The sequence below is a fragment of the Talpa europaea genome (assembly GCF_964194135.1).
Source record: "Talpa europaea genome assembly, chromosome: 14".
Classification (NCBI taxonomy): domain Eukaryota; kingdom Metazoa; phylum Chordata; class Mammalia; order Eulipotyphla; family Talpidae; genus Talpa; species Talpa europaea.
In genome coordinates this window covers 18,009,750-18,037,679 of record NC_140082.1, presented here as the reverse complement: position 1 = coordinate 18,037,679, position 27,930 = coordinate 18,009,750, and the positions used below count along the sequence as shown (strand labels likewise).

At 48.6% G+C, this 27,930-nt stretch overlaps 1 protein-coding gene across 1 annotated transcript; it reads right to left on the bottom strand.

The window, feature by feature from the left end:
- Positions 1 to 3,040: 3,040 nt before the first annotated feature.
- HPS4 (HPS4 biogenesis of lysosomal organelles complex 3 subunit 2) lies at positions 3,041 to 27,607 on the bottom strand (the record flags this gene model as incomplete). The annotated part of the gene is made up of 13 exons (XM_084253220.1): positions 3,041 to 3,255; positions 5,628 to 5,736; positions 6,225 to 6,357; positions 11,517 to 12,423; positions 13,039 to 13,135; positions 13,773 to 13,809; positions 16,366 to 16,438; positions 18,764 to 18,858; positions 19,726 to 19,842; positions 20,253 to 20,360; positions 23,638 to 23,781; positions 25,214 to 25,304; positions 27,567 to 27,607. 13 exons carry the CDS (start codon positions 27,605 to 27,607, stop codon positions 3,084 to 3,086), a joined length of 2,124 nt encoding a protein of 707 aa, XP_084109346.1. The 3' UTR covers positions 3,041 to 3,083.
- Positions 27,608 to 27,930: the final 323 nt, after the last annotated feature.

Sequence of the window (27,930 nt, the reverse complement as noted above, 5' to 3'; positions counted from 1 at the left end):
TCCCCTGCCCCTGCACTGGCCACCCTGGACTCAAGGCAAGAGTACACTCTGACATTCCTTCACATACACAATTACCCCAGGGACCATGAGGCCACACTGGGGTCTGCAGGGGCGTTACGCGCGCGTCACCCGAGAAAACGTAGCCTCCTGGCGGGCAGCTGACGTGAACAAGGTCCTGTGGTCGGCTGGAGGACAAGCTGCGATAAAAGACCAGGTGTCCAAGCTCGCAGCTCAGCATCCGCGGCCTTTTGAACCCTAGACGGGCGTTCAGGCCTCACTGCACAGGGCTCAGCAGGACTCCCTACACACAACCTCAAGGGGCAGTCTCCACCTCTGAGGTCTGCGGTGTGACCCCCACATAACCTTTTCCTCTCCATTTAAAAAAGATAACACTGACTTTCGGAGACATGGTCACTTGGCCCCGTTTCCACAACACAAGCCATACAGCTGGGCAGGAAACCCACGTCTCTGACACCAAAGGCCACACACTCGTTCCTGTGCTCCTCAGTGTGCACGCAGGGCTGTTGCCAGCACCCTCCCTGGCCGCAGGGCCTCAGAGATGGAGGTCAAGGTCTACCCTCGTGTGGGTAGGCGTGTGTAGGCACATGCGCACCATACAACCTACTTAAAGGTTCCCCTTGGATCCGGGACAAATCCCCAGCCTTCCGTGGTGTGCCCCATCCTCCTCACTCCCCGCCCCCACTCTGTGCCCTGTTGAGACACTGAAAGGCCGGGGCTTGGACTCACCAGGATTCATCAGGGTGCCAGCTGGTGTTACTATCACGAGCGGCTGTAACGAACTGCTGCAACCCAGATGACGTAAGAGAGCAAACCCTTACTCTTTTAGTTTGAGAAGCCAGAAGCCCGAAATCAGTTTCCTTGGACCTAAACCAACAAATCAACAGTCACACTCCCTAAAGGGGGCCCGGGGCAGAGCCCACTCCTGCTCTCCTGGCATTGGTGGCCCCACGTGCTCCTGGGCTCGCGGCCGCATCTCTGCAATCCCTGCATCACCTACACAGCCCCCTCTCTTGCTCGCTCTTCTAGGCACACCTGTGATGGTGTTTAGGGCTGGATAATTTGGGATAAGCTCAAGACCTTAACTCAGTTACACCTGCACGACCTTTATGAGATAACATGGATTCCAGGACCCCTTTGGGGGCACCGTTCAGCCCACTCCACAGGTCCCATGGCCTGGGGCAAGGGTGCCCACCCTCACTGAAGGATATGGGTGGGAACACCAAGAACTCGGGGCTGTGAAGAGCATCCCTGCTGCAGCAGAGAGGACCACCCAAGAGACAGGAGAGATGACTTCAACCAAGACACAACCTCCGCTGTGAAGGGTACAGGAGCAGAGGAACCCAGGTGTTTCTCTCCACGGGGAGGCAGTAGAATGGGCTTCCATGTCCCAAGGGAACAGACACCCCTCCCCAGCAGGAATCCTTCGTGCTCACCCTTTCACTTCCTGTCCTCCCATCTCCCCTGCTCACGTGAGGCTGTCGTCCAGGATGACAGAGGCGCACTAGTGTCTGCTGTAAACTAAGGCAGGGCAGGCTGTCCTGCAAAGGCCACTTTCCCTGGGTACACTGCAGGGAGGGCGTGGGGCTCACTTCGGCGGGAGAGGGCTGCCTGGCCAGCGCTGGCCCCGCGCCTTGTGCTTAGAGAATAATTTTGAGGGTGTGGGCCTAGGGCTGACACTCAACCATGTTCTGGGGCCTCGTGAACCTGGGAAACATGGCCGAGGAAGGAAGGGGCTCAGGTCCCCTTCCTAGCAGCTGCTGGGCCACAGTCACATCACGGCTCTGCTCAGGACACGGAGCCAAGCTCTGCTGCAGAAACGAGTGGATCAGGGCCTCCCTGGTGGTGCGAGGGGTTAAGCATCAGCACTACGTCCACACAAAACTCGTACAGGCAGTATTTAACCCTCACCTCAACTCTGTGCAAGAGATGTCACTATTTGATTACTCAGAACTCAACAGCAGTTTCAGCTATTTTATTTTTAGTCCTTGCAAACTTGTTTTCAAGACAAAGACACCATGTCATAAACCTCAGGTATCTGTTCGCTGACATGAAATTATTAACATCACAGTTTTCAAACAGAATCTCAGCTTCCAGTAAAACATCAGTTAAGATTCTGGAAACATTTTCTTCCTGGGAGCTGCATCATATTGTCATAAAGCGTCTCGACTACAATGCAATCGACTGATTTTAAGTACTAACCAGCCAAAAGAATGAGTGAATATTGTTCCCTTTCAACAGCCACCACAGGACACAGCCTTGGCCCCAATGCATTTTAGAAACTCCCATTTTGGGACAGGAACCCAAGAGGAACTGGATGTGCACAGTCAGGTCTGTTGTCACCCACTCCCCTGGTCGTGGCACGCTAGTGCTTTCAAGACCCCAGACTCTCCCTCCATGTTGTCACAATTTGCCCCCATTGGGGTATTCCAAAGAACGGGAGCCTCATTCTCAATAAAGTTCCAGAAGATTCCCACAAGGAAGCTTCGGCACCCTTGCCTGCCTCCCTGCATGAAGTGTGCAGACCTCCCAGGACAACCCCTCTGACGGCCCCGAGAGGTGGGGGATCTGGTCTGCTTGCTCACAAACCCACCTGGGCAGCACACCTCACACCACCACCCCCACCCCCGGGGAGACAGGGTTGGACAAGCCCTCTGGGGACTAGGGACAACCAGTTTCTTGGAAAAAAGCCAACCTGAGTTTGTGTGCTAATAGTTAAGGCTAGAATGGAAGAACAGCAGGAAGTATGGGTGGAAGGCCCAGTGTGACAGAAACCCAGTGGCCCTGTGCCTCTTTGACATGAGCAGTCCAGGTGCCCAACCCAGCCCAATACTGCTAGTTCAGGAAAGTTCTTCATCTTGACCTCTAGGTCTGTGATCTGAAGAAACCACCCACCCCTCACACCCCAATCTGCACAGGAGTAACAGATACCACACATTCCTTAAAAAATAGGAATAACCCACCAAAGATAAAAGAGAGGGCCTTTTCCATGTAAAAGGCAGAGCGTCCTTGGCTCTGCGTTCTGCCTGCTCGCCGGGGCAGCGGTCTTCCCACTGTGGCTCGGTTCAAAGCAGGTTCACGCCGTGCTTTAGCAGCTTCTGCCTGGCTTTGCCCGGCAGGCTGAAGGCACTATCCTGTGCGCTTGGGAAGCCCAAGCTCCGCACTGCCGGCACCAGCTGCTGGAAATAGGTTTCTTGGACAGGGTTGCAACAGGCGTACACAGCTGTAGAGGCGTTTCTGCCGGAGGAAGAAAGACAAGAGACTGACACAGCCTGGCAACCGCAGACCAGGGACCTCGGGAGGTGCTCTCAGGAGGGGGCAGGCATCGTGGCGCGGGCTTCGACTTCTGCACTTGAGATATCGGCATTGATGCCAATAACCATCTTCCCTTCCTCTGAGCTCGCTGGATGATGGGACTGTCAGTGGCAGGACAATCCGCTGTGGCCACAGCCAGAGTCTGAATTTGGAGTCACTAAATAAATGAAATGGTGGGCGCTTTGCTAACACACTAGCAGCTGTGCAAAATGCTTCTCACATGGCCTGGCTTATTCCTCACACACCCTTATGAGGTGGGGACTGACCCGTGGACAGAAGAGGACCCTGTGGTAAGGATACTTGGTGCTGGGCCTCCAGGACAAGCACTGACAGGCCCACAGGAGGGGTATGCCTAGTCTGCAGGGGAGATTAGGTGAGGCATGAGGGCAAAGGGGAAAGAAGAGAGGAACATGAAAAGGTAACACGAACAGAGGGAGAGATGAGAGGCCTGCTGGAGGAGGACCCACCTGGCCAGACCCGACTCCAGGGTCAGGTTCTCAGCCTGTCTTTTTGTTCTCAGCTACTTCCCCTTGGGGCCTCAACTTCCCCAAGTCTCCTATAAAAAGCATGATGTCAGGGACCACTAAGAATCCCCTCACCTAGAGCTCCCTTCCGTATAAAGACGGGGGGGGGGGAGTCTCGTCTCCTGCAGCTTCTCCTGAGACCTCCAGGGGTAGGAAGGGCCCACCGGCCTATGTGTTCTGTCTCACACACTGTACAAGAGGAAGAGTACGGACAGGCCATCCCAGCCTCAGAGCGGCACCTCCGCCTGGTGGTTACAGCAGAGATCTGGAGTCACACAGACTTGGGTGTTAATTCGCACTGTGCTGTGTGCCCTTGACTAAGTTACTCAACCTTTCTGAGTCCCAGCTTTCTCATCTATAAAATAGGTACGACAACAGCACATCTCCTCCCTGAGATTTTTGAAGAGACTGAGTAAGTGGTAATACACATCAATTGCTTAGCCCATGGTGAGTGGTTAAGCAATGATACTTGTTTCTATTACTATTATTAAAATAATCTCTCAACAAATGCCCTGAACTATGTATCCTAACACTAGACGTGCTACTGTCAGCTGCCACCCTCAGCTCCAAGAGTGGTACTATAAGGTGTTGAGATTTCACTGTTCCTACCTGCCACCCCCTCCAACCCCAGCAATACAACAAGTTCCCACACCAGTGACTGCACATCTAGGCAGCCAGCTTGGGGCAGCTCTGCCTTAAAGCCAGAAAAGATACACTTATTATGGATGGACTCAAACACTGGCTGGACATGGGCGCTGGGCAGCAGAAATGTCGTGGCACTTGGTATGGCAGGTAACGGGGATCAGAAGCACCCCCACTCCCTGACCACACAAGCCCATGAAAATGAATGTGACGAGAACAAGCACTTTAGAGTCAGAGAAACCTGGATTCAAATCCTGGTTCTGCTACTTAATAAGAAAGTGACCTTGGGACAAATTGCCTATCCTAATTGTGCTTCAATTTCCTCATCTCTAAAACGAGGATTAAAAATACATTTGACCAAATTGTGCCAAGGACTAAATGGAACAATATACACAACCAGGCACTCCCTCTGCCCCTTGAACTTGCCTTATTTCCTGCCTCTGGGTCCGTAAGAGAGCATGTGGAGAGAAAAAGAATTCAGTTGGCTGAATAGTGTAAATTACAGTAAGAATTAGCAGACCTATATTTACTGGCTTGGAGGTATTCAAGATATGCAATAGTGAAAAAGGAGCTGATAAAAGAGTCAATGAGTATGATCCTATGATCTAGAGAACACAAAATTAAAAATACTAATGATCTATAATTTATGTGCCCCCCAAAATCTAAAACCAACCAAAAAACCAGGAGTAACAGACACCAGACTATTAAGTATGGGTCTCTGGAGGATGTGATGGGTGAGGAGAGGAAAACATTTAACTCTATCAAAGAAGTCTGCTGGTTTTATAATGAGCACAGACGACCGTTGAGTTGGCAGGTGACAGCAACACGTCACGTGCACTGCTTGGCAAGGACACAGAGACCCTCCTTCCACAGAACAGGTGGAGGCTCCACAGCAGTGAAGACCTTAGATTTCTTTCCTGTTGCACCCAAGTGAATAGAGCAGGATTGAGCCCCAGGAAGGGACCCAGAAAATACTAGACACAGGAAAGCTTAAGCGTAGACCGCAACAGGAAAAGCTAAAAGAGTGTTCAAGAGGGTGCTGGAATGTTCTTCATCTTGTCATGACTAAGGCTGTACCCAGGCCCCTGGAGGAGGCTCCTGGTGCAGGCATGGGAGAGGAAAGCTCACCTGACAGTCACCTCGTACAGCGCAGGTAGCCGGGCAAAGTCAGCATGCATACAGCTGACGGCCTGGAGGAAGCGGCGATCCTGGGATGTGGTCACCTGTGGCAGGTTTGCTTCCAGAAGAGACACAGAAGTTGTGAACAGTTGATTCCTCATGCCCACCTCCCCACCCCTGTACTGTAAACGAGGACGGAGCTGGCTCATAGCCACAAGTGTGTTGGCTGAAGGGGAAAGACAAAAGGCCCCCAGGCTGCTGGGCCCCTCCGGCTGCCACCACGCCACAGGCACACATCATCCCCAATAATGAGCAACAGCGGGGCTTGGTACATCAATATCAAAATTTTGAAGCAGCCCTTATCACAGATCATTGAACATGTGTGTGCTTCTCTCAAAATGTTGGAGAAACAACCAAAAAAAAAGACAAATGAGCAAGGAAGTGTTTGCCAAGTGATTCTAAACTCAGTGGGAGCCGGGCTCCAAGTGAGAAAGCGGCATCCGAGCTGTAGTCAGCCAGCTCTGGGCAGAGCACCAGCAGCCGGCCCGGCCACCCACCTCCACCCACCTGTAGGCTGCACCTCTGCGCAGAGCATCCACCCCTTACCCGTCAGCAGGTTCTGGATGCGGTCGTAATGTGTGAAGTTGTAGGCTCTGCTGGAGGAGGTAGCCTCCGCTGTGGGCAGCGTCTCCTTCAGGTGGACCTCCAGCCCGTTCAGGGACGCCAGGCTGCTGTGGTACTGTGGAGAGGCCGGGAGAGGGCGGCGGGCTGCAGGGTAACCTCAGCGGGCCACAGACTCTGCCTTTCTTTCTTTCTTTCTTTTTTTAAAGATTTATTTATTTATTTATTTATACAAGCACTGGGTACAGTCAGAAGTGTGGGAGGGTGAGAGAATTCACCAGGGCCAGAGCCGGGAACAGAACAGGCAGACTGACGAAATACACTGCTGAGGGGAGCAGCGGGCGCGACAGGAGAGGTCTGCACGCCATATGGGACCCTCACCTGTGGCCAGGGATCGAACCAGCGCTGCAGAGGCTGCGGGCAGCTTGGCAGCCCAGCGCTCAACCACTGCGTCACCAGGGGAGGCTCAGACTCTGCCTTTCTGAGTGGCTACCTGCTTTAGCAAAAAGGACTGACCAGCTTTTACCTGTTCTTAAAGATGTCCTAACTTCCATCCTTATGTTCCAAGGCTTTCTTAAATATTAGGAAATAGAGATGAGCAGAAAAATCAATTTAAAAAGAAAAAAAGGCTCAACATATCACCATCCCTTCAGCATCTTCCCACCTGACCCAGCCCCGGGGTGCTGAGAAGTCCTTGGCAGCGAGGCCCCCCTCTCTAGTGTGTTAGACTGGTGCAGCTGGGCATTGTTCTTGGAAGGGCTGAGAAGTATTGGTCAAATGGCTTTCTGTGCTGGGGCCCAGATGAGGAACCCAGCAGAGGAAGGCCGTCCAGGAGGGGAGACCCAAGCACCCATACTGTAATAAACCTTCTGGTCACGCACATGTGAGAACAATGTCAGGCACTGGGGATACAAAGATGACACACCCTTCAGTCTACACAGAATCAGGAGCCACCACTCAGCTGACTTCCTCTTAATCACTGACCTTTTCCTTTTGCTCTGAGTTTCAAAGGTCTTGGGTGGGGTAGGCTGATGGAAGTTCTTGCTCACTTTACTCATCATGTTGCAACTTGCAAATCATTTTCACATTAAAAATTTTTTGCATATGATTGTTTTATAAAGTGAAAGTGGGGCCTAACCATAAGTCACGACAGTGGTTTTTCAGCTGAGTGCTCCAGCATGAACTACTTCTTCATCCTTAACCTGTTCTCCTGCAACGCCAGCCCCAGCGGCTGCACAGGAGCCTGACTCAGTACATCAGTCTCACCCTGGTGGGCTCTCTGAAGCTGGCCACCTGGGCTCCTCGGGTGCTGCTTCACCAAAGGGAGGTCACTGTCCCAGGCAGCATGGCTCCTGGGGGTGGGACATCCCGGCCCACCTCCCCCTGGCCAGATAACCAGGGGAGAGTTACTGACTGGTGTGTGCCCCATTTTTTTTTTGTGTTTTTTTAATCTACAAACTGGAAATACTACATGATAGCTGAGTGGGTTAAATGAAATAAAAGAGATAAAATTCCTTTGTTAACTCTCAAGTGCTAGCCTGAGGGAAGGCACTTTTATGGAGTCAAGAAAATGAGCATTATCTTTATTAAGGTAGTATCTCTTCAGTGAGCACAGAGCCTTGTGTGGGGGCTATTTCTCAACAACTTGTAAGAAAGTGAGTAAACATAAAGCGTCCAGAGACACAAACAGAATGCTTCTGGGGTGAACGTCATGGCGCTTAGTTGTTAGTTTGGGTAGGAGATGGGGATGAGATCTGAATGTCTTAGAAGTGGTATTCAAAAGCAACAGGTTTCACACACAAGGGTTTGTTTTACGCATCATCACTGTGTCCCCAATGCCTAGGAGAGTGCGTGACTCCTAGCAGGTGCTCAGTAAGCACTTACTAGATACGTAATGCACAGACAAACAAGCGCATGCAATGCTGAGCACATGCAACCTATGAGCTACAGGATTTAAAGTGAGGGTGCACAGTGAGAGCAAAGACAAGCATAATCTCTCCTGTTCAGATGGCTGGTGTGAGCTCACCAACACAGAGTTCAACACAACCTCCTATTTGAATAGGTGTTTGTGTGCGTGCACACACACATGACACACCTGCACAAGCATTCATCATGAAATAAAATGACAGCCTCCCTGGAAGTTTCTAGGCCTCAGAAACCTAATGACAGTCATTCCTCCCATTACGAGCCAGTGCCCAGAAAAAGGGAAGATGAGAACACAGAATGAGCCATGCCAAAGCCTGAGTTTTCCCTGTACACACTGAGCCTTACTTCCAAAATCGGCCCAACTTGTATTCAAGGTGAAAATCTCTTAAGCACAAACACTGTCAATCACAAGACATATCAGATGACATGTGGATGATTTTTAACAGGTGCCCAAATGCTTTCATATATACTACGACCTGTATCTAAAATCTGGTCTGTCGTCTGAGAACTAAGAGTGTTTTTCATATTTCTATGTGGTTAAGAAAAAAATAAATGATGAACACTACAACACATGGAAATTCTATGATGTTCCAATTTCTACGTCCACAAATCATAGGTACACAGCAAACCATCATGCGCACACTATCTATGGTGGCTTAGTACAATAGCAGCAGTGAATAGCTGTGCACGGAAGAAGTATCTGTTATGCATGTCTTTACTAGTTTGGAGGCCCACAAACACACACACACACACACACACACACGTGATGCTCGCAACAGACGTGAAGCTGGGGCTAATTCCTGGATCCTCTGGCTTCTAGTGCAAAGTGAAGCAAGGGACCAACAGCACCATAGCCTGCAGAAGAAATGACACACCAGCTTCACAGGGGAGGGGTGCTTTTTCATAAAGTATTTTATGCCAACATTCTCGCACTGACCTGAGTCTCATCTATTGTATGCATTCAGCTCAGTGTCCTCCCGTAAAAAAGAATAATTGATGTCTTCACTGCATTTGAAGGTCAAGGTGATGATTCTGGATTTTGAGAAGAAACTATCAGCAGCTCTATGCTGCCCCCTGGTGTGAAACTACTGTTTGCTCTGAACTAATCCTGCCCTCTCCTGGATGCTCCCTGCACTGCCCCTTCCTGCACACCATGTGCCCACCCTCAGCAAACAAAGAGGCACCAGGTGTTCCACTGAACAATGCTGGCAAAATGACAAAAGGGTGCCTTGGTGGTGTGCGATGTTACCAAGCAGCCCTTGCAGAGGCAGATGTGCCCACACCTTCACTGTAAGTCACCATTTGGCTGGGGGCCTGCTTTTCCAGGCAGCAGCCAAGGTCTGAAGGGAAATGAGGTCAAGTACTTTGTATGCAAGTCCAGGACAAAAAGGCACTAAACAATCTTTCCCAATTATGAAGCAGCCAGCCTTTGGGTCTGATCAACAAACCCGCTCCCAAATCAGCAAGCTGTTCAAAGTGGGTCCTCCCCTCTTTTTTTTAGAAAAGACTAGTCACTAAGCTGCAGTCTCTTTCCTGAGCCCTACCCAATACCCAACCCCTGTCCACGTGAGCCAGAAGGCTACTGTCCGAACAACAGATATGCCAGGACAGACCAAGTGACACAACCGCACATGAAAAGCCAGAGGGCAGGGCATTTCCGCCTTCCCTTCCCACCTTTATCATCCCAAGGTCAGATCAGTGGGGGAATAGAGGCTGGTGTGGGGGGGGACAAGAACTTGCACAGGGTTTTTATCTTAAAGAGGCTGTGTCTTCCTGTTATGATGGGAGTGGCCATGCCCACCCCCAGAACTGTCCTAAGGCCTGGCAGAAACAACAGATGGCAAGTATTTAGCATAGAGTTAATGCAGAACACATCTTCAATTACTTCCTTTCCAAGAGCAGCCTGTTCTTGTTTCTTTTCTTTTTAGGAGTGAAGGTAGAAATGAGATATGGTATCAACTTTACTGCATCCAAATACTAGGCCTTCAAAATAGCATCTCTACAACCACAACTAGGACTCGCTGTGCTGTGAGCGGGAGAAGGATAAAATGCTCTCAGCAGTGGGACACAAACAAGCCTCAGTGGGTATTGTGGGGTCTGCAGGAAGGAGAGACAAGCAAGACAGGGCTGGGGAGGAGCAGTCTTGCCAAGGGACTGTGGGCAAGGGACGCCTTCCCTCCTCCTGCTTCAAGGTGACTGGCTCGCTTAGGAGGGCCACCAGCTCTGCATGTTAATAAGATCGGCTTAGAATAATATAGATTTAAGAACAAAAACAAGGCAAGCCCCAGGACACCACTCACCCCGCAGCAATTTCAACCTGCTGTTCTTACTGCTACAGATTCCCTGCCAACTTAAGCAGGGCTGTTACTATAGCAACTGGCTCTCCAGTGTGGAATCGGCCGGGAGAAGGTCTGCCTATGCCTGAAGTGGAGAGGGGCTGGGTGGTTTAAGAGGAGCCTTCTGGAGCCAATTAGCACATCAGATGTCCCAGGCCTTCTACGAAGGGGACTCTCAGACAGAGAGCTCAGGGATTCTGAGAACCCCCAACCTGGGCTGTGACACAGTGCAGTAAACACTCCAGCCCACGCACGGAAGAGAGGCCACGAGCAGCAGTGGTATAAGGAGGCTGTGCGTACGGCCATCACCTGTGTGGTCACACCACATGTCCACACTGCCGATGAGGACCCAGGGGATGAGAGGGGCAGGGCCTGTGTGCAGAATCAAAGGCTAGGGAGCCCATGGGGGCCTCCCTAGTAGCTCAAGGAGCTAACTCTCAGCTCTATGAGGAAATCTACAGCCACCGCAGCACAGGTTTGATCCCCAGCCAGCGAGCTGACACACATGATGTAGCAGACCTCTCCTGCCTCACCCGCTGCTCCCCTCAGCAGTGTATTTCAGTCAATCCACCTGTTCTGCTCCCCACTCTGTCTCTGATGAATCCTCTCACCCCCCGCACCTCTGCCCTACACCCTAGCTCTTGTATGCATAAAAAAATAAAATAAATCTTAAAAAAATAATTCTTTAAAAATAAATTTTTATAAGGGCTAGGGAGTGCCAGGACTCCAGCTTAGGTCTGTTCAGGGCCAGGCCTGCCTGAGAAACCTGAGGAAGTACCCGGTCCTGTGCTCTGCTCTGGACTCTCTCACTCACTCGCTTTCCACAATAACCCAGTGAGGCAGGTACACCATTATCCCACTGGATAAATAGGGGCCATTCCCAGAAGGTCAGGCCTGAAGGCTGCACCCATTAACACTGCACCCCACCCCACCCCCAACCTTAGCACTGCACTGTCCATGGTGCTAGGAGCAGGGGCAGGTTCAGAGGGGCCAGGAGAGATGGGCAGACACTCACCACTTCCTCGATGGCTGCGGCATCTCCCAGCAGCGGCTCCTCAGCCAGCAGAGACAGCATCAGCCCTTTAACACGGTGAGTGTAGAGATTCTTCCGCAGAAGCCCCATGCTGGAGGCCGGAGCTAGCCCACTGTCCATCCTGTCCGCAGAGGGGCTGCTGCCCTGTGAGGTTGCCGAGCCCGGGCTGCATTCCGGGTCTGGAGCTGCAAGGCTCTCAGGAACCCCATCAGCACACCACTCCACACCTTGTCCTCCCTCAGGAAGCTTAGCAGCTCCCTGCCTGGAGTCAAAGCCAGGCGATGACAGTGCCCTGCTTGTCTTTCCAGGGAGGTGCTCTTCTCTGGGAACATGGGGCTGGCTGCTATCATGGGGAAGGCCTTTGAATTCTCCTAGGGTTTCATTCTGGGAGAACCTCTCAGGAGGAGAGGGAGAGGAAAGGCCCACAGGCAAGGCCTCAGGCAGCTGGGGTTCCAGATTATCTGAGTCTCCAGAAGATTCCTTACAGCAAGGACCTGAGTCATCTGAAGCACATGCAGCAAAATGACCTGATGTTCCCATTTCCTGAGCTTCTGGAATGTGGATTTCACACAAGTCCACCTCCCCTTTCTCCCTGGACAAATCAGGTTCCTTCACCTGGGAACAGCTGAGATGGGGACCGTTGTCCCTGGTGGTGTTGCGAACTTCAGCAGGCTGGATGCTCTCCAAGTCACAGTCAGACAAGTGTCCGTTCTCCCCCTTGCCATTTGGCCAAGCAACATCTGGGTGACTGGGCTCCGGGAGGGTCGCCAATGACCAGGCCATGGACTCCAAATGCTTGGGGGGGTTTTCTTTTAGGACACATGGGCTCCAACCCTCTGGAGGGGGTGGGGCTGAGTGCTCCTGGAGTCTGGAGGAAGGTGCAGGAGAACTGGCAAACAAGACAGATGTGAGGAAGGGGCCCAGCACTGAGTGGGGGCAAGTGCTCTGACGGGGGACTAAAGCACCACTTCCCTAAAAAGCACAGGTTTGGAGAAAAAGTAAGTGCCTGAGGCCACAGAACCTAAGAGGCCAGCATGGTCAAAACACAGGAGTAAAAAATCAAGCAATGTCTGGCCTTCAGGGTTTCACACAGTGATACCAGGATCAGCACCTGAAAATGGCAGGGCCCACTGAATAAGGCTCATCCACATTTGAAGGTCTACTGAGTCAGTCCCTCTACTGGGTGTTACACATGTACTTCCAATTGTCACAATAAGCCCATAAAGTAGGACTTACTGGGCCCACTTTACAGATCCAAAAATTGAGGCGCATGCAGGGAGTGGACTTGCCCCAGGTCATACGTCTGAAAAGCAACAGGTCCACACTCATCTCACTATGACAGCTGCCTCTCTCCATGCTGAAGTTCCAGATGCCCTCTCCAAGGCTGAGCATGCGGGAGATGGAATTAATAGGGGATAGGAGGTACCAGGGGCTGGTTTGGATAAACCACTTGAGGGGGTCTCTCAAGCATGGTTTAAGATGAACCCTGCGAGCCCCTTCTTACCTACTCATGTGCTCCCTTGGGAACTCATGGAGACTGACAGCTTCCTCCTCAGTCAGGAAGACAGGCATGATCTGGACATTCGGGGGAAGAACCACACCTAGAATTGCAAAGCAACATGGCAGGGCTCTCCCATGGGCCTGAGAAGACTTGGGGTGGGGGGGCGATGGAGGGAACAGTAGCTACTCCCAGGGAACAGGATGCATTGAACCCACATGCCAGCCCCAAGAGCAGCTGTGATAAGCTCCTCAGTCCAGAGCAAAAGCCATCAAACTGCAGCTCCAATTTCTGTGACCAGCAAGGAAAAAGCCAATGTGGACTTAACTCCCAGTTGTGGAGAAGGGTGACGTTCTGTGGAAGAAAACTCAATGGGCACTCATAAAAGATGCAGTTGGGAAATAAAGCACTTCCAAGTGACAAAAGAAACCTGGCTAACTTATGCTCCAAAATGAAACAAAATAACCCTCTCGGGAACACCCCATGTATCTTAACCTCTTCCTCATGATCCTCCGGAACCTGTCTGAGCAGTCTCATAACAGCGAGTTTAGGAGGATCTGAAATTGGGGATTTGAAAGTCGGACCTAAAACCTGAGCCTTCCTATTAGGACTTTGATGGGTAACTATTTCCTTGAGGTTCTGTTCTATTTCCCTCATCTTATGAGTAGATGAAATGGAACACCTAAAAGATGGCATTCTCAGATGAAATTCTCAAAGGCAACTAAGTAGCTTATACTTACCATGTTCCTGCAGGGCATCCCCTCCTGTAGGTATCCTCTGAAAATAAACACACATAGCCATTAGCGCCGGGCACCACATTCACTGCCTGACCTAACCATCAGGAACACTCCATACCATCTGTTCATAAAACTTGGCTAGGCCCAGAATGCTTGTCCTAACCACATGCCAACAGCAAAACAGATGGAGCAGAAGCTCCCCCAAGCTGCTTGCACAGCACCAGGGCTGGGGTCAGGGCGCACCTAGGCTTACACAGACTGCGGGGCAGCATGCCACCCAAATCACACCAGGCTTTGCGAGCTGAGTGCTCAGCTTCTCCTTAGGGAATTGTATGGTAAGTGAAAAAGTATCAGGCTTTTCTGCCCTCCCACCATTAGCATTAATGATGGATCCATGCATGCCTGATGGCGGATACCTGCCTGGAGTGGGGTGTGGGCATGCATAGGTGGGCACACCTCGGCTGAGACTGGGCTTATCAGGGTGGTGTCATGGGCACGCCAGCAGTAGGAACAGAACGAGCAGAAGACAAAGAATAGGACCACGAGAGAATGCCCGAGAGGCCAGAAAAGAATGAAGACTCGCCGGGGCTGGGAAGTCTGCCAGCCTCCTGCCCCACCCCATCCCCACCCGCTATATATCTGGTAAAAAGGGTAATAAAAGCCTGAAAAAGGCACCAAGGGCTCCAGGACTGTCCTTCACCTGTCTGCTCAGATCATAGAGATCCTGTGCTGTGCCCGTCCTGCCACCACAAGAATAAAAACAAGATATAAAAGCGAGATTCACGTTCTCTTTTACACCTTCAGAGAACTCACCTTCTAGAATATAGCCACATCTGTCACAGCCCTGGCACAGAGCTCACACAGATGCCATTATACCAGAAAGGTGAAGGTCTTGTGACCCTCTACAAAAAGGCTCCGACCCAAACAAAGTGCTATACCTGGTCTCGCTTGTTTATTTTGATTCCAATCAAGGGGAGAAATTTTGAGAATTTTCTCAAAAGAGCTTCCCAGCCACCTTAACCTAAAAGTGCCAGAAGCACCCACCCAAACAAAACAAAAACAAATAAAACTACCCTTCTAGTCAAAATGACCTTCACTAAGAAATGATGTGGCTTTCTTTCTTTTCATACTTACCCTAGAGACAAAAATTCTTTTTTTTTTTTTAAAGATTTTTTTTTTAAAGATTTATTTTTATTTATTTATACAAGCCCTGGGTACAGTTAGAAGCGCGGGAGGGTGAGAGAATTCACCAGAGCCAGAGGGGGGAGCAGAGCAGGCAGAAGGACCGAAGTACACTGCTGAGGGGAGCAGCGGGCGGCAGGAGAGGTCTGTGCTCCATGTGGGACCCTCCTCCGGTGGCCGGGGAGCAGCCAGGGATCGAACTGGTGCTGCAGAGGCTGCGGGCAGCTTCGCAACCCAGCGCTCATCCGCTGCGCCACCGGGGAGGCCCGAAACAAAAATTCTTAAGAAAAAAAGTCACTTGTAATTCCATGCAATTCCTTCACCACAAGCTAATACTGTTAACATTGAGCATGTTCTTTTAGTCTATGCATTTTTTTTGAAACTTCGAGCCACATTATTTTCTATTTTTCTACTTAACACAGTAATATGCAATTCTTGTCATTAAAACATCTTTTGGCCATTTTACATGGCTGACTAAAATCTTATGAAGCACAGTGTCACTGAATTAATCATTTGCCTACTTTAGATCAGCAACTGGCAAACTTTTTCTAAAAAGGATGAGACAGTAAATATTTTGAGCTGAGCTGCAGAGTCTCAGGTGCAACAACCCATCTTGATGCTCCAGGTCCAAAGGGTCTAGTGCCACTTGGAAAACAGCTGGCCCCGGCCTGCAACTTGCCAACTCCTACCGGAGACATTTAAGTTCTCTCTCATTTTCACTTTATAAATCCTGTTGTGATAAAGTTTTGAGTAGAATCCCTTTCAGGAGTTAATTTCCTCAGGCTGGCTTCCCAGAAGGTGAGTGATCGGGCTGGAGAAAGGCCAGCTTTAATGTGCTCATTAACACCCACGCAGGGAAGGAGCCTGAACAGAGGCCCACACGTGCTTTAAACCTCTACTCACTTAAGAAGAGCAACATGCTCCCCATGATACACATAAACCACATCTTCACACACTAAGAACAAACCCAAGGGAAAAAAAGAAAACAGGTCCAGGAGAAGGCGTGCCAGGTGCTGATCTCCACGCAGCACACCTGCAGACAATGTCGTTCTCAATAAGCACGTCTGGCCTTTTCCAATTACAGAAACGAACGCAAGATGGAAGTATTTTAAGAGTTTTTCTATGTTATCCTTCACAGGCTCTAAGACCGACATCTTGTGGACACAGAGCCCATCTGGAGAGAAGTCAAATTGTCATCTCTCCTTGGGAGTGGGAAAAAGCACTAGTCAAGCCACCACACAGAAGAACGCATTTTCTTTCAACCTTGTCAGTGATTGCTCTGGAGGAAAATCTCACTGGGGTCCTGGAAAGATTACCAGAAACCACCGGGGCCCCAGCACGGAGGCCTGGCCTTCCCAGCACACTTAGCTGTTGCTTTAAAGGAAGCATGCCAGACAGGCGGGCTTCACTATACCTGGTCTCGAGGTGCAGCTCGGTGAAGCAGGACTTTGGCAGTGAGGGAAGGTGGTAGCTGTGTGCTAACAATCCTAGGAGGTCAAAAACAGGAAGGTCAACATGAGGGACATACACTCTGAATTGAAATGATTCCTAACACCCACCTGGAGAGTCTCAGTGACATGGCTGGTGGGAGTTCCAACTGGCAAACCCCTTACGAAGGGCACTTTGGCAGTTCTTACCAAAATTTAAAATGTCCAAACCTTCTGACCTGCCTTACACCAATGTAGGGTAAGTGAAAAAGTATCAGGCTTTTCTGCCCTCCCGCCATTAAGAGATGATGGATCCCTGCGGTCCTGAATACATGCCTGATGGCGGGCACCTGGAGGGGGGTGTGGGCATGCCTAAGTGGGTACACCTGGGCTGAGAGACTAGGCTTATAAAGGTGGCGTCATGGGGATGCCAGAAGTACCCTGAGAAGAAAAGAGAGCAGAACCACGAGGAGGAGAAAGCAAGGGAGCAGGACAAGGCCACCAGAGAACACTGGAGGGCCCAGAAAAAAGTGAAGACTTGCTGGGGGGCTGGGAGGCCTACCAGCCTCCCAGCCCCCCAGCACCCCTGCCTGCCATGTACCCAGTAAATCCCAATAAAAGCTTGTAAAAGCCACCAAGGGTTCCAGGATTCTCTCCTCCTGTACTCCGTCTGCTCGGATCATAGAAAACCTGCACTTTGCCCTTCCTGTCCCCTACAACCAAGAAGTATATATAAGACTATTACAGGAAAAATGGTACCATCATTAAAAAATGGGTAAACAGTTTAAATATCCATCAAAAGAGTAATCATGGCACAGCCAAAACACCAAAAACTGTGCAGCTATTACAAGAATATGATAATCTGTGACCAACAGGGCTGATAAAGAAAGCTCTGCTGTACATGTGAAGCTAAGAAAGCGTATGATCCCCTCTATGCAGACAGCAAGAATCGTCAATCTGCGTTTACAGATGTGTGAAAACCCCTGTAAGGAACACGGAATGGCTCAGGCTCTTGGCCTCCCACGGCCAGCCTCTGCGGCTGCCACCTACAACTTTTGTTTTCCTCCCGGATTTCATTATTCACACATGATATCGTGTTATTCTAAGAAAGAGCTTAAAGAGCGAGAGGGAAGAAAGAACCAGAGGGAGAGCATAAAGATCACTGGGGCTGGAAGGGCTGGGTTATTGCCTGCCTCCCAGGCTCCCTGCCCGCTGGTCAGCCCGTATACCGGTTCCCTGCTTCAGCATTAAAGGCCTATCAAATCTGTCGAGGACTCCAAAATTCTCTTTGCACCTGCCCAAATCCACCACAAGCCTGCCCAGCCTCGGATGGTTTGCACTACAACACCACAAAGAATAATGCAAGGACGTCCACCAAGCTACTGACAGTAAATGGGCAGAGAGAGAGGGAGAGTGGAGGAGAACTTCTGAATTGCTTTTCTTTGGGCTCAATTATTTGCAATGAGGATGCACTGGCGCAGGAGAAACACAAAACCAGAAAAGGGGGAAGCCTCATCACTGGAGGCAACACGAGTTGTCCCATCATGCTGAAAGCGGGAAAGGGATGAGGAGTGTGAGCACAGGGAATGCGCTTGCTCCTGCTCCATGTCTCATCTCCTTTCATTCCCCAGTGTCACTGCTTTCCAGAAGAGAAAACAGATTAAGCAACTTGCCTACGGTCACACAGCGGGGCCAACAAACAGCCAGAATTAGGACCTCAGCTTGTCAGCCCCCAGGGGCCCTAATAAAAGCCTGGAGAGCTTCTTCAGCACACATTCAGCTAGTCATGAGAAAGTTCTGGGCACAGAGCAATGGCCCTGCCTGCTAGGTTAAAAGAGTAAACCCTCCATGTGGAGTGCGGCCTTGAAAGAGGCATGGAGTGGCTTTCGGGCTCGCAGACTCTCAGGCTCACTAAGAGGCCCTCCATCCACGGGAAGAGGTATAGTGAGCATTCAGAGAACAACCCAGAGACAAACTCAGCCAGGAGGCTGGTAGGAGCATGGATGATGGGGAGTATGCCAGGCTGCTTTGTGAAGCTGAGCCGCAGTGCACACAGCAGAGCCGGGCACCCTACCTATAGTGCTGGCCTCCAGCACCCCTGGGGCTTGGCATTGGCATTCTGGAGGCCAAGAGCTATGAAGGCAAGCACTATGCAGAGAAATCTAGGGATCTCTTAAGACTGCCTCTTACATTCCTAACTTTTCTGGACACAAAAGTTTCCAATTTCCCAGACCTGCTAAAAGGTAGATATACACTATAAATCAAATTTAAATATCTGATGATATTTGCCAAAGCAGCCCATGATCTGGAGAAGGGTGATCAGCTCCGCCCAGGGGGGAGGGGGTTGGGGAGGGGGTGTTTAGGAGAGGGTCTGGCATTACTCACAGTCCCTTATAGAGGATGCAGCCGGCTAGAATGTGAGGTGAGCGCTGGCAGGTCTGCAGGATGAGGGCGGCCTTCAGCAACAACAGGGGCTCCACCTGTGCAGGGGTAGAAGCAGGCACAAGTGAACATGCTCTGTCAGCAAGGGGGGTAAGGGAAGGGGGCTTTGCAGAACAGACAGACAGGTCACACCCCAAAGCCTGGAGAAGGGAGAATGCCATATGGTAAAATGTGCACCACATTTCAGATCTGTTCCTCCTCTGTGCCCAGAACTGCTGATACCACTAGGGCCAAGCTCTTGGAACAAAGCGGCCTTTCTAGAAGCTGAACAGTGGGTACAGCTAGGGCTCTCTGCAGGGACAGAGCAGAATGTCGAGGAGGCTGTGGCCATCAATGCCAAGACCCAGAGGCAGCAGGAGAGGACAGCTAGGGTGAAATGCTGGATTTGGTACCAGGCATGATGCACCCATCTTATCCTCCTGATCTCTCTGAAGTGCAAGTTCCACAATATACAACTGTTTGGAGGTCTGACCAGGCCCTACAATGCTATTCCACAGCATAAGACAAAATGCCATGGTCTCTTACTTGGAGAAATATGCCTCATTTACATTCCTGGTGAGAAGCCAGTTATTTAGAAGTCTCTAAAAATGGGCCTCCCTGGTAGCCTACAGGTTACGTCTCAGCCCTATCAGTGCTATGGCCTGAGTTCTATCCCTGGCCAAGGAACTGATTGACATGGTGCAGCAGACCTGTCCTGTCTCGCTGCTCCCCATCAGCAGTGTATTTCAGTAAATCCACCTGTTCTGCTCCCCACTCTGTCTCTGCTAAATCCCCTCACCCCTGTACCTCTGGAGCAGCTGTGTGGAATCATGCAAAACTCACTTCTTCAGACACAGTGAAAGGGAACCAAAGTATCCGGAAGCTCTACCCCTACACATGAAACAAGAGGAAGATGAGAATGTTACCTTAGTTCGGTCCAAGTTCCATAGGGAATTGAATATTCTATGCAGATCACTGGTGTGTCTCAGAATTTGTTCAATGAAGGTGTTCCACTCAGCGCTCAGCTCTTCCTGGGAGCGGTTCTAAAACAGACACAGCCTGCGGTCAGTATGTGTGGTTCCGAGAAGTACTCTCTTTGGCAAGAATCCCAAATGCCCCAAAAATTGTTCCTCATGCAGGAAACCAGCTGGAACGGAGGGCTTGTTTTGAACTTCCTACAAACACAGGAAGACAACCACCTACCCCACCATAGACACAGGTGCCTGCTGGGGTGGGGGCAGCCAGGTCCTCTTTCCACTGACCTGGGAATATTAGGTGAGGAGAAGCATTCGGAATGAGTGTGACCCATGCCACTGGGGAGCAAAGCATCTGAGAGGGGCCCCAGGGAACCCTAATTATTGTTGTTCATCATGATGAGTTTATGTGAAGTATAACACACCCCTGAGTCAGTGCTGAGTTCTGGCAATATCACTCCTTGACACAACCCTCATACCTTGTAAGCCAGAGAAACAGGTCCATTGTAAAAATGAAAGAATCCAATCAGCTGATCCAGAAACTGCTTGCAGCTGACATCAGGGAGCTCCACCGCACAGCCCAGCACCTGCAGAGGGACACCAAGAAGACATCTTCCTTCCTCTGAGTCTGAGTCTCAAATCCAGGCAGCTGGAGCTCCACAGCCAGACTTCACTGTCCCACAGAACTGATGTGCTGCCCTGGCCCCACATCCTCCACAGAGATCAGGTGCTTCTTATACCTACTCAGGTTGCTAACCTGAAATGCCTCCTCCTTCATGTCTATTTGTCCAGGGCTTTCCCATCCCCTCCTGAACCAGTCTAGCCTCCCTGATACCTGTTACAATCACTCAAGCCAATGCTGACCTCTACTCTGGCCCCTGGCACTGTTAGGACTGTTAGGTATTTAATTAGGGACATTGGGTGTTTAATTTGGGTTTTATTACAAACACAAGACAGGACTCAAACTGTCTCATGTATGACCATCTCACCACCCCAACTGGATGAAGGACTTGGAGAACAGAGATTGGGTGATCATAGTTTAAGAGCACCAAGTTGCAGAACGTACTTCATAATTTTACAAAGTAAGACTATCTTAGTTCTTGCGCAGTTAGAAAGTAGTCTGGCCATGTCTTTAAAGAGTCTGAGAAAAGTTCACATTCTTTGGTTCAGTAATTCTGCCTCTAGGAATCTTCCCTGAGGGAATCATTAACCCACAAACCCTGACAGAAAACAAAACAAAACTTCTCTCCCAATGTAAGCTGCACTGACACCAGGATCTTCTTTTTGGCCACTGATGTAATCCAAGAGCTTACAATAGTCTGGCACACAGCAAGAGCTACCTTCTTCCTCAGTAGAATGATAGAGTGACTGCAATGCTAATCAGAAACCCACCCGCTTTTCTTTAGAAATTGTGAAACTGATTCTAAAAGGGAAACTGGAAGGACCAAAAAGATTCAAAGTTTGGAAAAGATTAAGGCTGGAGGGCTTATACCACCTGGTTTCAAGGCGGTGTATTATTTGTATAGGCTATTCCAGTAGATGAATGGAAAAGAAAAGAGAACCCAGAAATAGGTCCATTTAATGGTCATCTAATTTTTCACAAAGGAGCCAAAGGAATGCAATTGGGAAAGCAGTTTTTTCCAACAATGGTGCTGGAACAACCTATGTACTGGCAAAAAAATGACCCTTGACCTCCACTTCACACCATACACAAACATTAATGAATCCATCTATAGATCTCAACTTAAAAACTAAAACTATAAAACTTACCAAAAATATTGGAGAATATCTTCTTCAATGAGGTAGGCAATGGTTTTAGTCAAGAAAAGCAATAGAGAAAGCAACAGAGATAAGAGATAAAGCTGATACATTAGACTTAACATTAAAAATGTCTGCTCATTTAAAAACATCATTAAAAACTTAACAGGCACACCACAAACTGGGAGAAAATTTTGTAAAAGTATGTCTCTGACAATAAAACTGATATCCAGCATATCTATAACAAACTTCTACAACTCAATAAAAAATAAAATCCCTGTATAAAAAATAGGCACACGTTTTAAACAGGTATTTCTCAAAGGAAGAAGATATACAAACGACCCTTAGGCACATGAAAAAACCTTATCATTAGTCATTAGAGAAACACAAATTAAAACCAGGCTGACATATCACCACAACCAGCAGAATGGTTAAAATGAAAGACATCAGCACTGATGACACATGGAATAAATGGAATTCTCATACACAGCTGGCAGGGCTGTAAATGATAAAATCACCTTAGGAAAAGCTCCAGAAGTTCTCATAAAATCACGTATACCTACCCTATTGACCCAGCAATTCCACACCTAGATATTTACCCGTGAGAAACAAAAACTTACAGGACAGGAATGTTCCTAGAGGTTTTATTCTTAACTGCCTGAAACTGGACACAGTTCATGTATCCATAAAAAGGAGAAAAGTATTATTTCATTCATAGGATGCTCTAGAATAGGCAGAACTAATCTATGGTGAAAAAAATTTCAGAATAATGGCTGCCTGCGATGGGGGAGAGGATATGGTAGAATTAGGTAGGGAAGGACATCAAGCAACTTTCTGAAGTGATGCAAACATTCTATATCGTGAGGGGGATTTATGCTGCACAGGCACACCATTTGTCCAAATGCATTAAACGGTACACTTGAGAGCTGTGCATTTCATCAGATGTCAATTTTACCTCAAAAGAAAAAAAAAAAAACCCCAATACTGAATCCTAGTTAATGTTACACATGACAAAGTATTAGGTTGGGGGTTACTATAATGTGTGCAACTTTGAAAAGCATTAAAATAAAACTGGACCGATAAGGATAAGTGGATGAATCAACAAATATGTGATAAAGCAATTACAGCATAATGTTCTTGCAGAGTGTATGAGGTTATGTGAATATTTACTGTGAAATTCTTTTAACTGTTCAGTATGTTAGAAAATTTTCATAATAATGTTTGAAATAATACCTGCAAAGCTGAATATATAATACCTCACGCTTAAGCATCCCTTCACCTTAGTAATCAGTTTAAAATAAGTACTGGGCCTCCCTGGTGTTCTAGAGGTTAAGTCTCAGCACTATCACTTTTATGACCTGAGTATGATCCCTGACCAAGAAGCTAACCCACAAATGGTGCAGCAGACCTCTCCTGTCTCTCCCGCTGCTCCCCTCAGCAGTGTATTTCTGCCAGTCTGCCTGTTCTGCTCCCTACCCTGTCTCTGGTGAATTCTCATTCCTCATACTTCTGGCCTGCATCCCAGTTCTTCTACACAAAAAATAAATAAAGTACGTACCATGTAGACATGGTACAAAAACATTTTAGAGGATATGATATACTACTGGGTTATCAGAAAGTCATGGCGCATTTTTGTTTGAAAACCATAGAAAAAATACCTCATGACTTTTCTGCCATCCCAATAGCTATAAAGAAATGTTTATTATCTTTTTTCTAGAAATCTCTAAAACCTAATACATATTTGTCGATATCCTAAGAGTTTCTGGATCACCTGATAAGTGTAGAAAAAAGAAAAGACAGAAGTTAAAAACTCAAGTTGTATCACAAACAGAATTTCTGTATGTTGGCCTGAGTCTTTTGAAGGAGAGGAGACACGAGCCATGGTGGAAGTGTCACGAGGAGGACTTGGCTATGACAGGCGCCTGCAGAGTGACACAGGAATCATGGACCGTACTGGACACAGTGCATGGAAGGGGTAGGAGATCTGAGGCCAAAAGCATGGAAACCATTCCCTTCTAAACTTTACCGTTACGACACTCATCCCCAAGACAACAGACTCACAGAGGAGACGACCCTGACAGCACTGATCCTGCCTGTTAAACTTACCCAAAGGTAATCTCCGTCAACCTTTATGGCGAACTTAAGTTTCCGCAGACGAATGAGAGTTGGGGGAGAGGCGGAAATGTCTGAAATACAGTGGACAACTCCAGCGATCTGTCCACAGAGCAGCTCCTGTTGGTCAAGCAGGGTCTATAGGAAAAGAGCAAATTTCAGATAAAGAGCTGACTCCTTTGTTATTCCTTTGAGTGGGAGTTGGCAAATGTGCTGCCGGTTTTTACATGATCCATGAGCTTAGAATGGTTTTTACATATTTTTAAAGATTATGAAAACAACACAAGGAATATGTGATAGATACCTTCTGTGACTTGCAAACTAAAGGATTCACTCTGACTTTTTTAGAAAAAATTTACTGACCCTTGCCCAGGGTGACAAGCATCAAAGAATGTCCACAGTGAACACCTAAGATGATTGCACAGAACTACAATTTTTTTCATAGGATTATTGCAGGCACATGCATGGGAAGAAGTATGAGCCTTTCATCCTTATTCAAATCCCCTACAGAGTGGCAAGAGGAGCCTAGGCTAATCCCAACTACCCGAATCAGAGCACAGTCACATGAGCAAATACACAGAAGTTCCTAACAGCCTCACCAGCCACTAAACTGGGGCAGGCAGGCTTAGGTGACGTGAGAGGAAACGAAGAATTCTTCCCTATAAGAACTAAACTTGAACCGAATCAGGGCTCTAGATGTTACTACTACTTTAAAGAAACTACAGTGTGTAGGAGACACTGAATGACCATGCAGGAACAAACAGGTGTGAGCCACACTCTTAACATTCGCCCGGGCATTCCAACATTCTACCGCACGCACGACTGGGCATGTCCAGGCACTAAGGGGCACAGGATGGGTGGCGGGTGAGGAGAGGAACAAAATGGATTTAAAACAGAAAATAACCAGATGGAATATGTGGACCTCGTTTGTTCCCTTATTAGCAAGGGGGCGGGAGAAGAGGGGGACGGACAGACTAAGGAACATGTAAGATAATAAAGGCAAAATTTCAATGTAGACATGATCAGAAGATGTTAAGAAATTATTGTTACTAATGATTGTAACTTTTGTTAGGTGTGATGTTAAAAAAAATGTCCTTTTCTGTTAGCTGTTACTTGATAGTGGCGAGATGACATAGTATCTAGGATTTTCTTCAAAACACTTCAGGAAAAAAGCAGAGGGGTTGGGTTGGGGTTAGGACAGATGTTACAAAACTGGGGAAGTGCCTAAAATTGTGATGCTCGCGACAGGAATATGAGATGATGATACGCTCCTCTCTTTTGCATATGTTTGGATGAGAATTTTTTTTTTTTAATGAGTTGATCAAAACTTGAGAGCAAGGGGAGGCAAGTGGGAAATCATGAAGGGGACAGAGAGCCGGAGAAGGTGGAAGTACTGAGCTGCTTAGAAATTTCAAGACCAGAACAACAAGAAAAAACACAATGGAGTTAAGAAATGTGCAAAGCCTGGATTATGACAGAAAACAGGCCCAACATAAACCCTATACTTTGAAAAGTTGCCACTTTGAGGCAGCGGGAATCCCCACCAACAATAAAGCACTGTGTGGCTTACCTGGGAAGGATAAAAATAACAGATGCCAGCTCTGGTTGGATCTCCTTCTCCCTTTACCTTTGAACCATCATAAAGGAAAAAGTAATTCCACCTGGCAAGAGAACAGAAGGGAGCCATTTTCCTTTTATCCGGTGATCAAGGCCTTTTAAAGCACAGCTTCCTATTGCCCAAGCCAGGAAGGACTCACCATGCTGTCTGAAAAGCCTTCTGGTGGCCCCTGTAGCTACAAAGTCGATAAAACCATTTCATAAATAGAGTTGAATCAAACTAAAAATAACGCCTTTATCCAGCCAGCAGACTATCCGCGGAAAGCCAGAAAAGGAGCTGCAGGAAAGAGAAGCACCCGCAATGACGCCTCTTATTTGAGATGGGGAACCTTTAACTCTATAACCACATGGTGCTGTGAACTGTCCTTTAAGGCTCAGATAACAAAATAAGGGAGATGGTCTTGGTGTCTCCCCGGCTTCCCGCAGTCCCCCACTTCCTGCTTTCAATTCATAAACCTTTACTGAGGGCCCACAGGGCAAGCTGCCTTGCCAGTCCTGAGGCCACAGGATGAAAGGCAGACAGTAAACATGACAGTTCAGTGCCGGACAGTGAATCTCTAAGGGGAAAGAGGCCAATGGGAATTCACAAAGAAACACCAACCCCTCTCTGTCTAAACCTTCCCAAGACCTTAAGTAAAACTCAAGCCTAATCCCTGGTTGGACATCTGATTCCCTCAGTCTGGAGGATTCTCCTCCATTTCCATAACTTTCTATTCTTCCCTAAAGACTACAGTCTGCTCCGCAGTACAATGGTGTAGGGTAAGGTATAAGTATCAGGCTTTTCTGCCCTCCCGCCATTGGGATAGATGACGGAACCCTGTGGTCCCGAATGCATGCCTGATGGTGGGCACCTGGAGTGGGGTGTGGCCATGCGTAAGTGGGTACACCTGGGCTGAGAGACTGAGCTTATAAGGGTGGCATCACGGGAATGCAGGCAGAAGCAGAACCACCAGAGAGCCTAGACAGAGTGAAGACTTGCTGGGGGCTGGCAGGCCTCCCAGCCCCTCAGTACCCCTGCCTGCTGTGTACCTGGTAAATCCCAATAAAAGCCTGCAAAAGCCACTGAGGGCTCCAGGACTCACTCCTCCTTTACCCCATTTGCTGGATCAGAAAACCTGCACTGTGTCTTCCTGCCATTACACATGGTAATTACAAAGGAAGTGCCCCCAAAGCTGGCCCCGGCCTTTGCCTCCATATCTCTGAAAGGACACTTAACCAGACTAGACTGGAAGGGACAGCTGGGACCATTCTGTCTCTTGCACTCTTCTCTCCCGGGATCTACACCCTCCTCCACCATCACCGGTTCCCATTTTAGCTTCCTGCTGGCAAATGCTGCTTCTAGCACCTTCACTTACTGAAGTTCAAGGGCCAGATATGAAACTGGCAGCAGGGCACGTTCAGAGCAAAAAGCCTCAAAAATGTTTCAAACCCAGCTCAGAAACCCACTGCCAGGTCCGATCCTACTCTTTCCCCGCATTCTCTGGACGGAAAGCACCCCAGCTTTTCCAGGCACACAAAAGAAAACCTGGGAGTCATTTTGAACTGCTCTTTTTCACTTCCACCACTTCAATTCATGTTTGCTGAACTAAATTTTGAGAGAGGATTAACCCAGTTGGGGTTGAGAAGGGAGTTTAAGGCAGATGATGTGTAACACCTTTCAAGAGCCAGACTGGCCAAACCTCGAAGTATAATTCTGCACCGCAACCATTTCCAGTCTTAGAAAAGTGGAGGTTACAGCACCCACATGATTATCCGAGCAGTGTGTGAGGGGCCACAGCTATCTTTTCACAATCTACTAGCAATACTGGACTCATTCGAATACTGCAAGAGGTTTGCAAGGTTATGACTCTTCATCTTGGGACTGAAATGGCTCACAGGCTGGATTTAACTGCTCTAAGGAGAAAGGAAATTTTTTTTCCTTAATAAAAAAAGACAGGGGCCTCCCTGGTGACTCAAGGGTTAAAGTCTCAGTGCTATCAAGCCATCCAGCCACAGCTACATGAGTTCCATCCCCCAGCCAGGGAGCTAACCCACATGGTGCAGCAGACCTCTCCTGGCTCACCCGCTGCTCCCCTCAGCAGTGTATTTCAGTGGATTCACCTGTTCTGCTCCCTGCTCTGTCTCTGGTGAATTCTCTCACCCCTCCCCCACCTCTGGCCTATACCCCGGTTCTTATATGCATAAATAAATACAATAAATCGTTAAAAAAAGAAAATCAAGACAATCTGGCTAGGGATTTTCAGTGAACCCAAAACAGCCATCCAGCAGCCTGGCAAGAGCTACATGGCAGAAGCCTGGTAACTCACCAGGAGGCTGACTTCGTCTCTGATGAGGTGAAGGTGGCCATTTACTCTCCAGTCGCCTTCATTCTCTTTATTTGGGGTTTCTTTTCCACTATGGCTTCTTTCTCCCCAGCAGTAATGACAGTTCCTCCCCGATCTAGAGAATCCGGGCGTGGTAGGTTTGAGTTTTCAGTCTCACGGGTCAACTTGCTTCATCTTTATTCAGCATGAAAGTGCAACTTCCCGTCCATGAGCCCATCCACACCTCTTAGAACTCTGGTAGAGAGTACAATAAAGCAAGATAGTCTACCAGGAGGTCAAATCCACTGATTTAGTTCCATAAGCATCAGCTCTTAGGCTCACTGCAGAATGACCTTTTCCAAGAGCT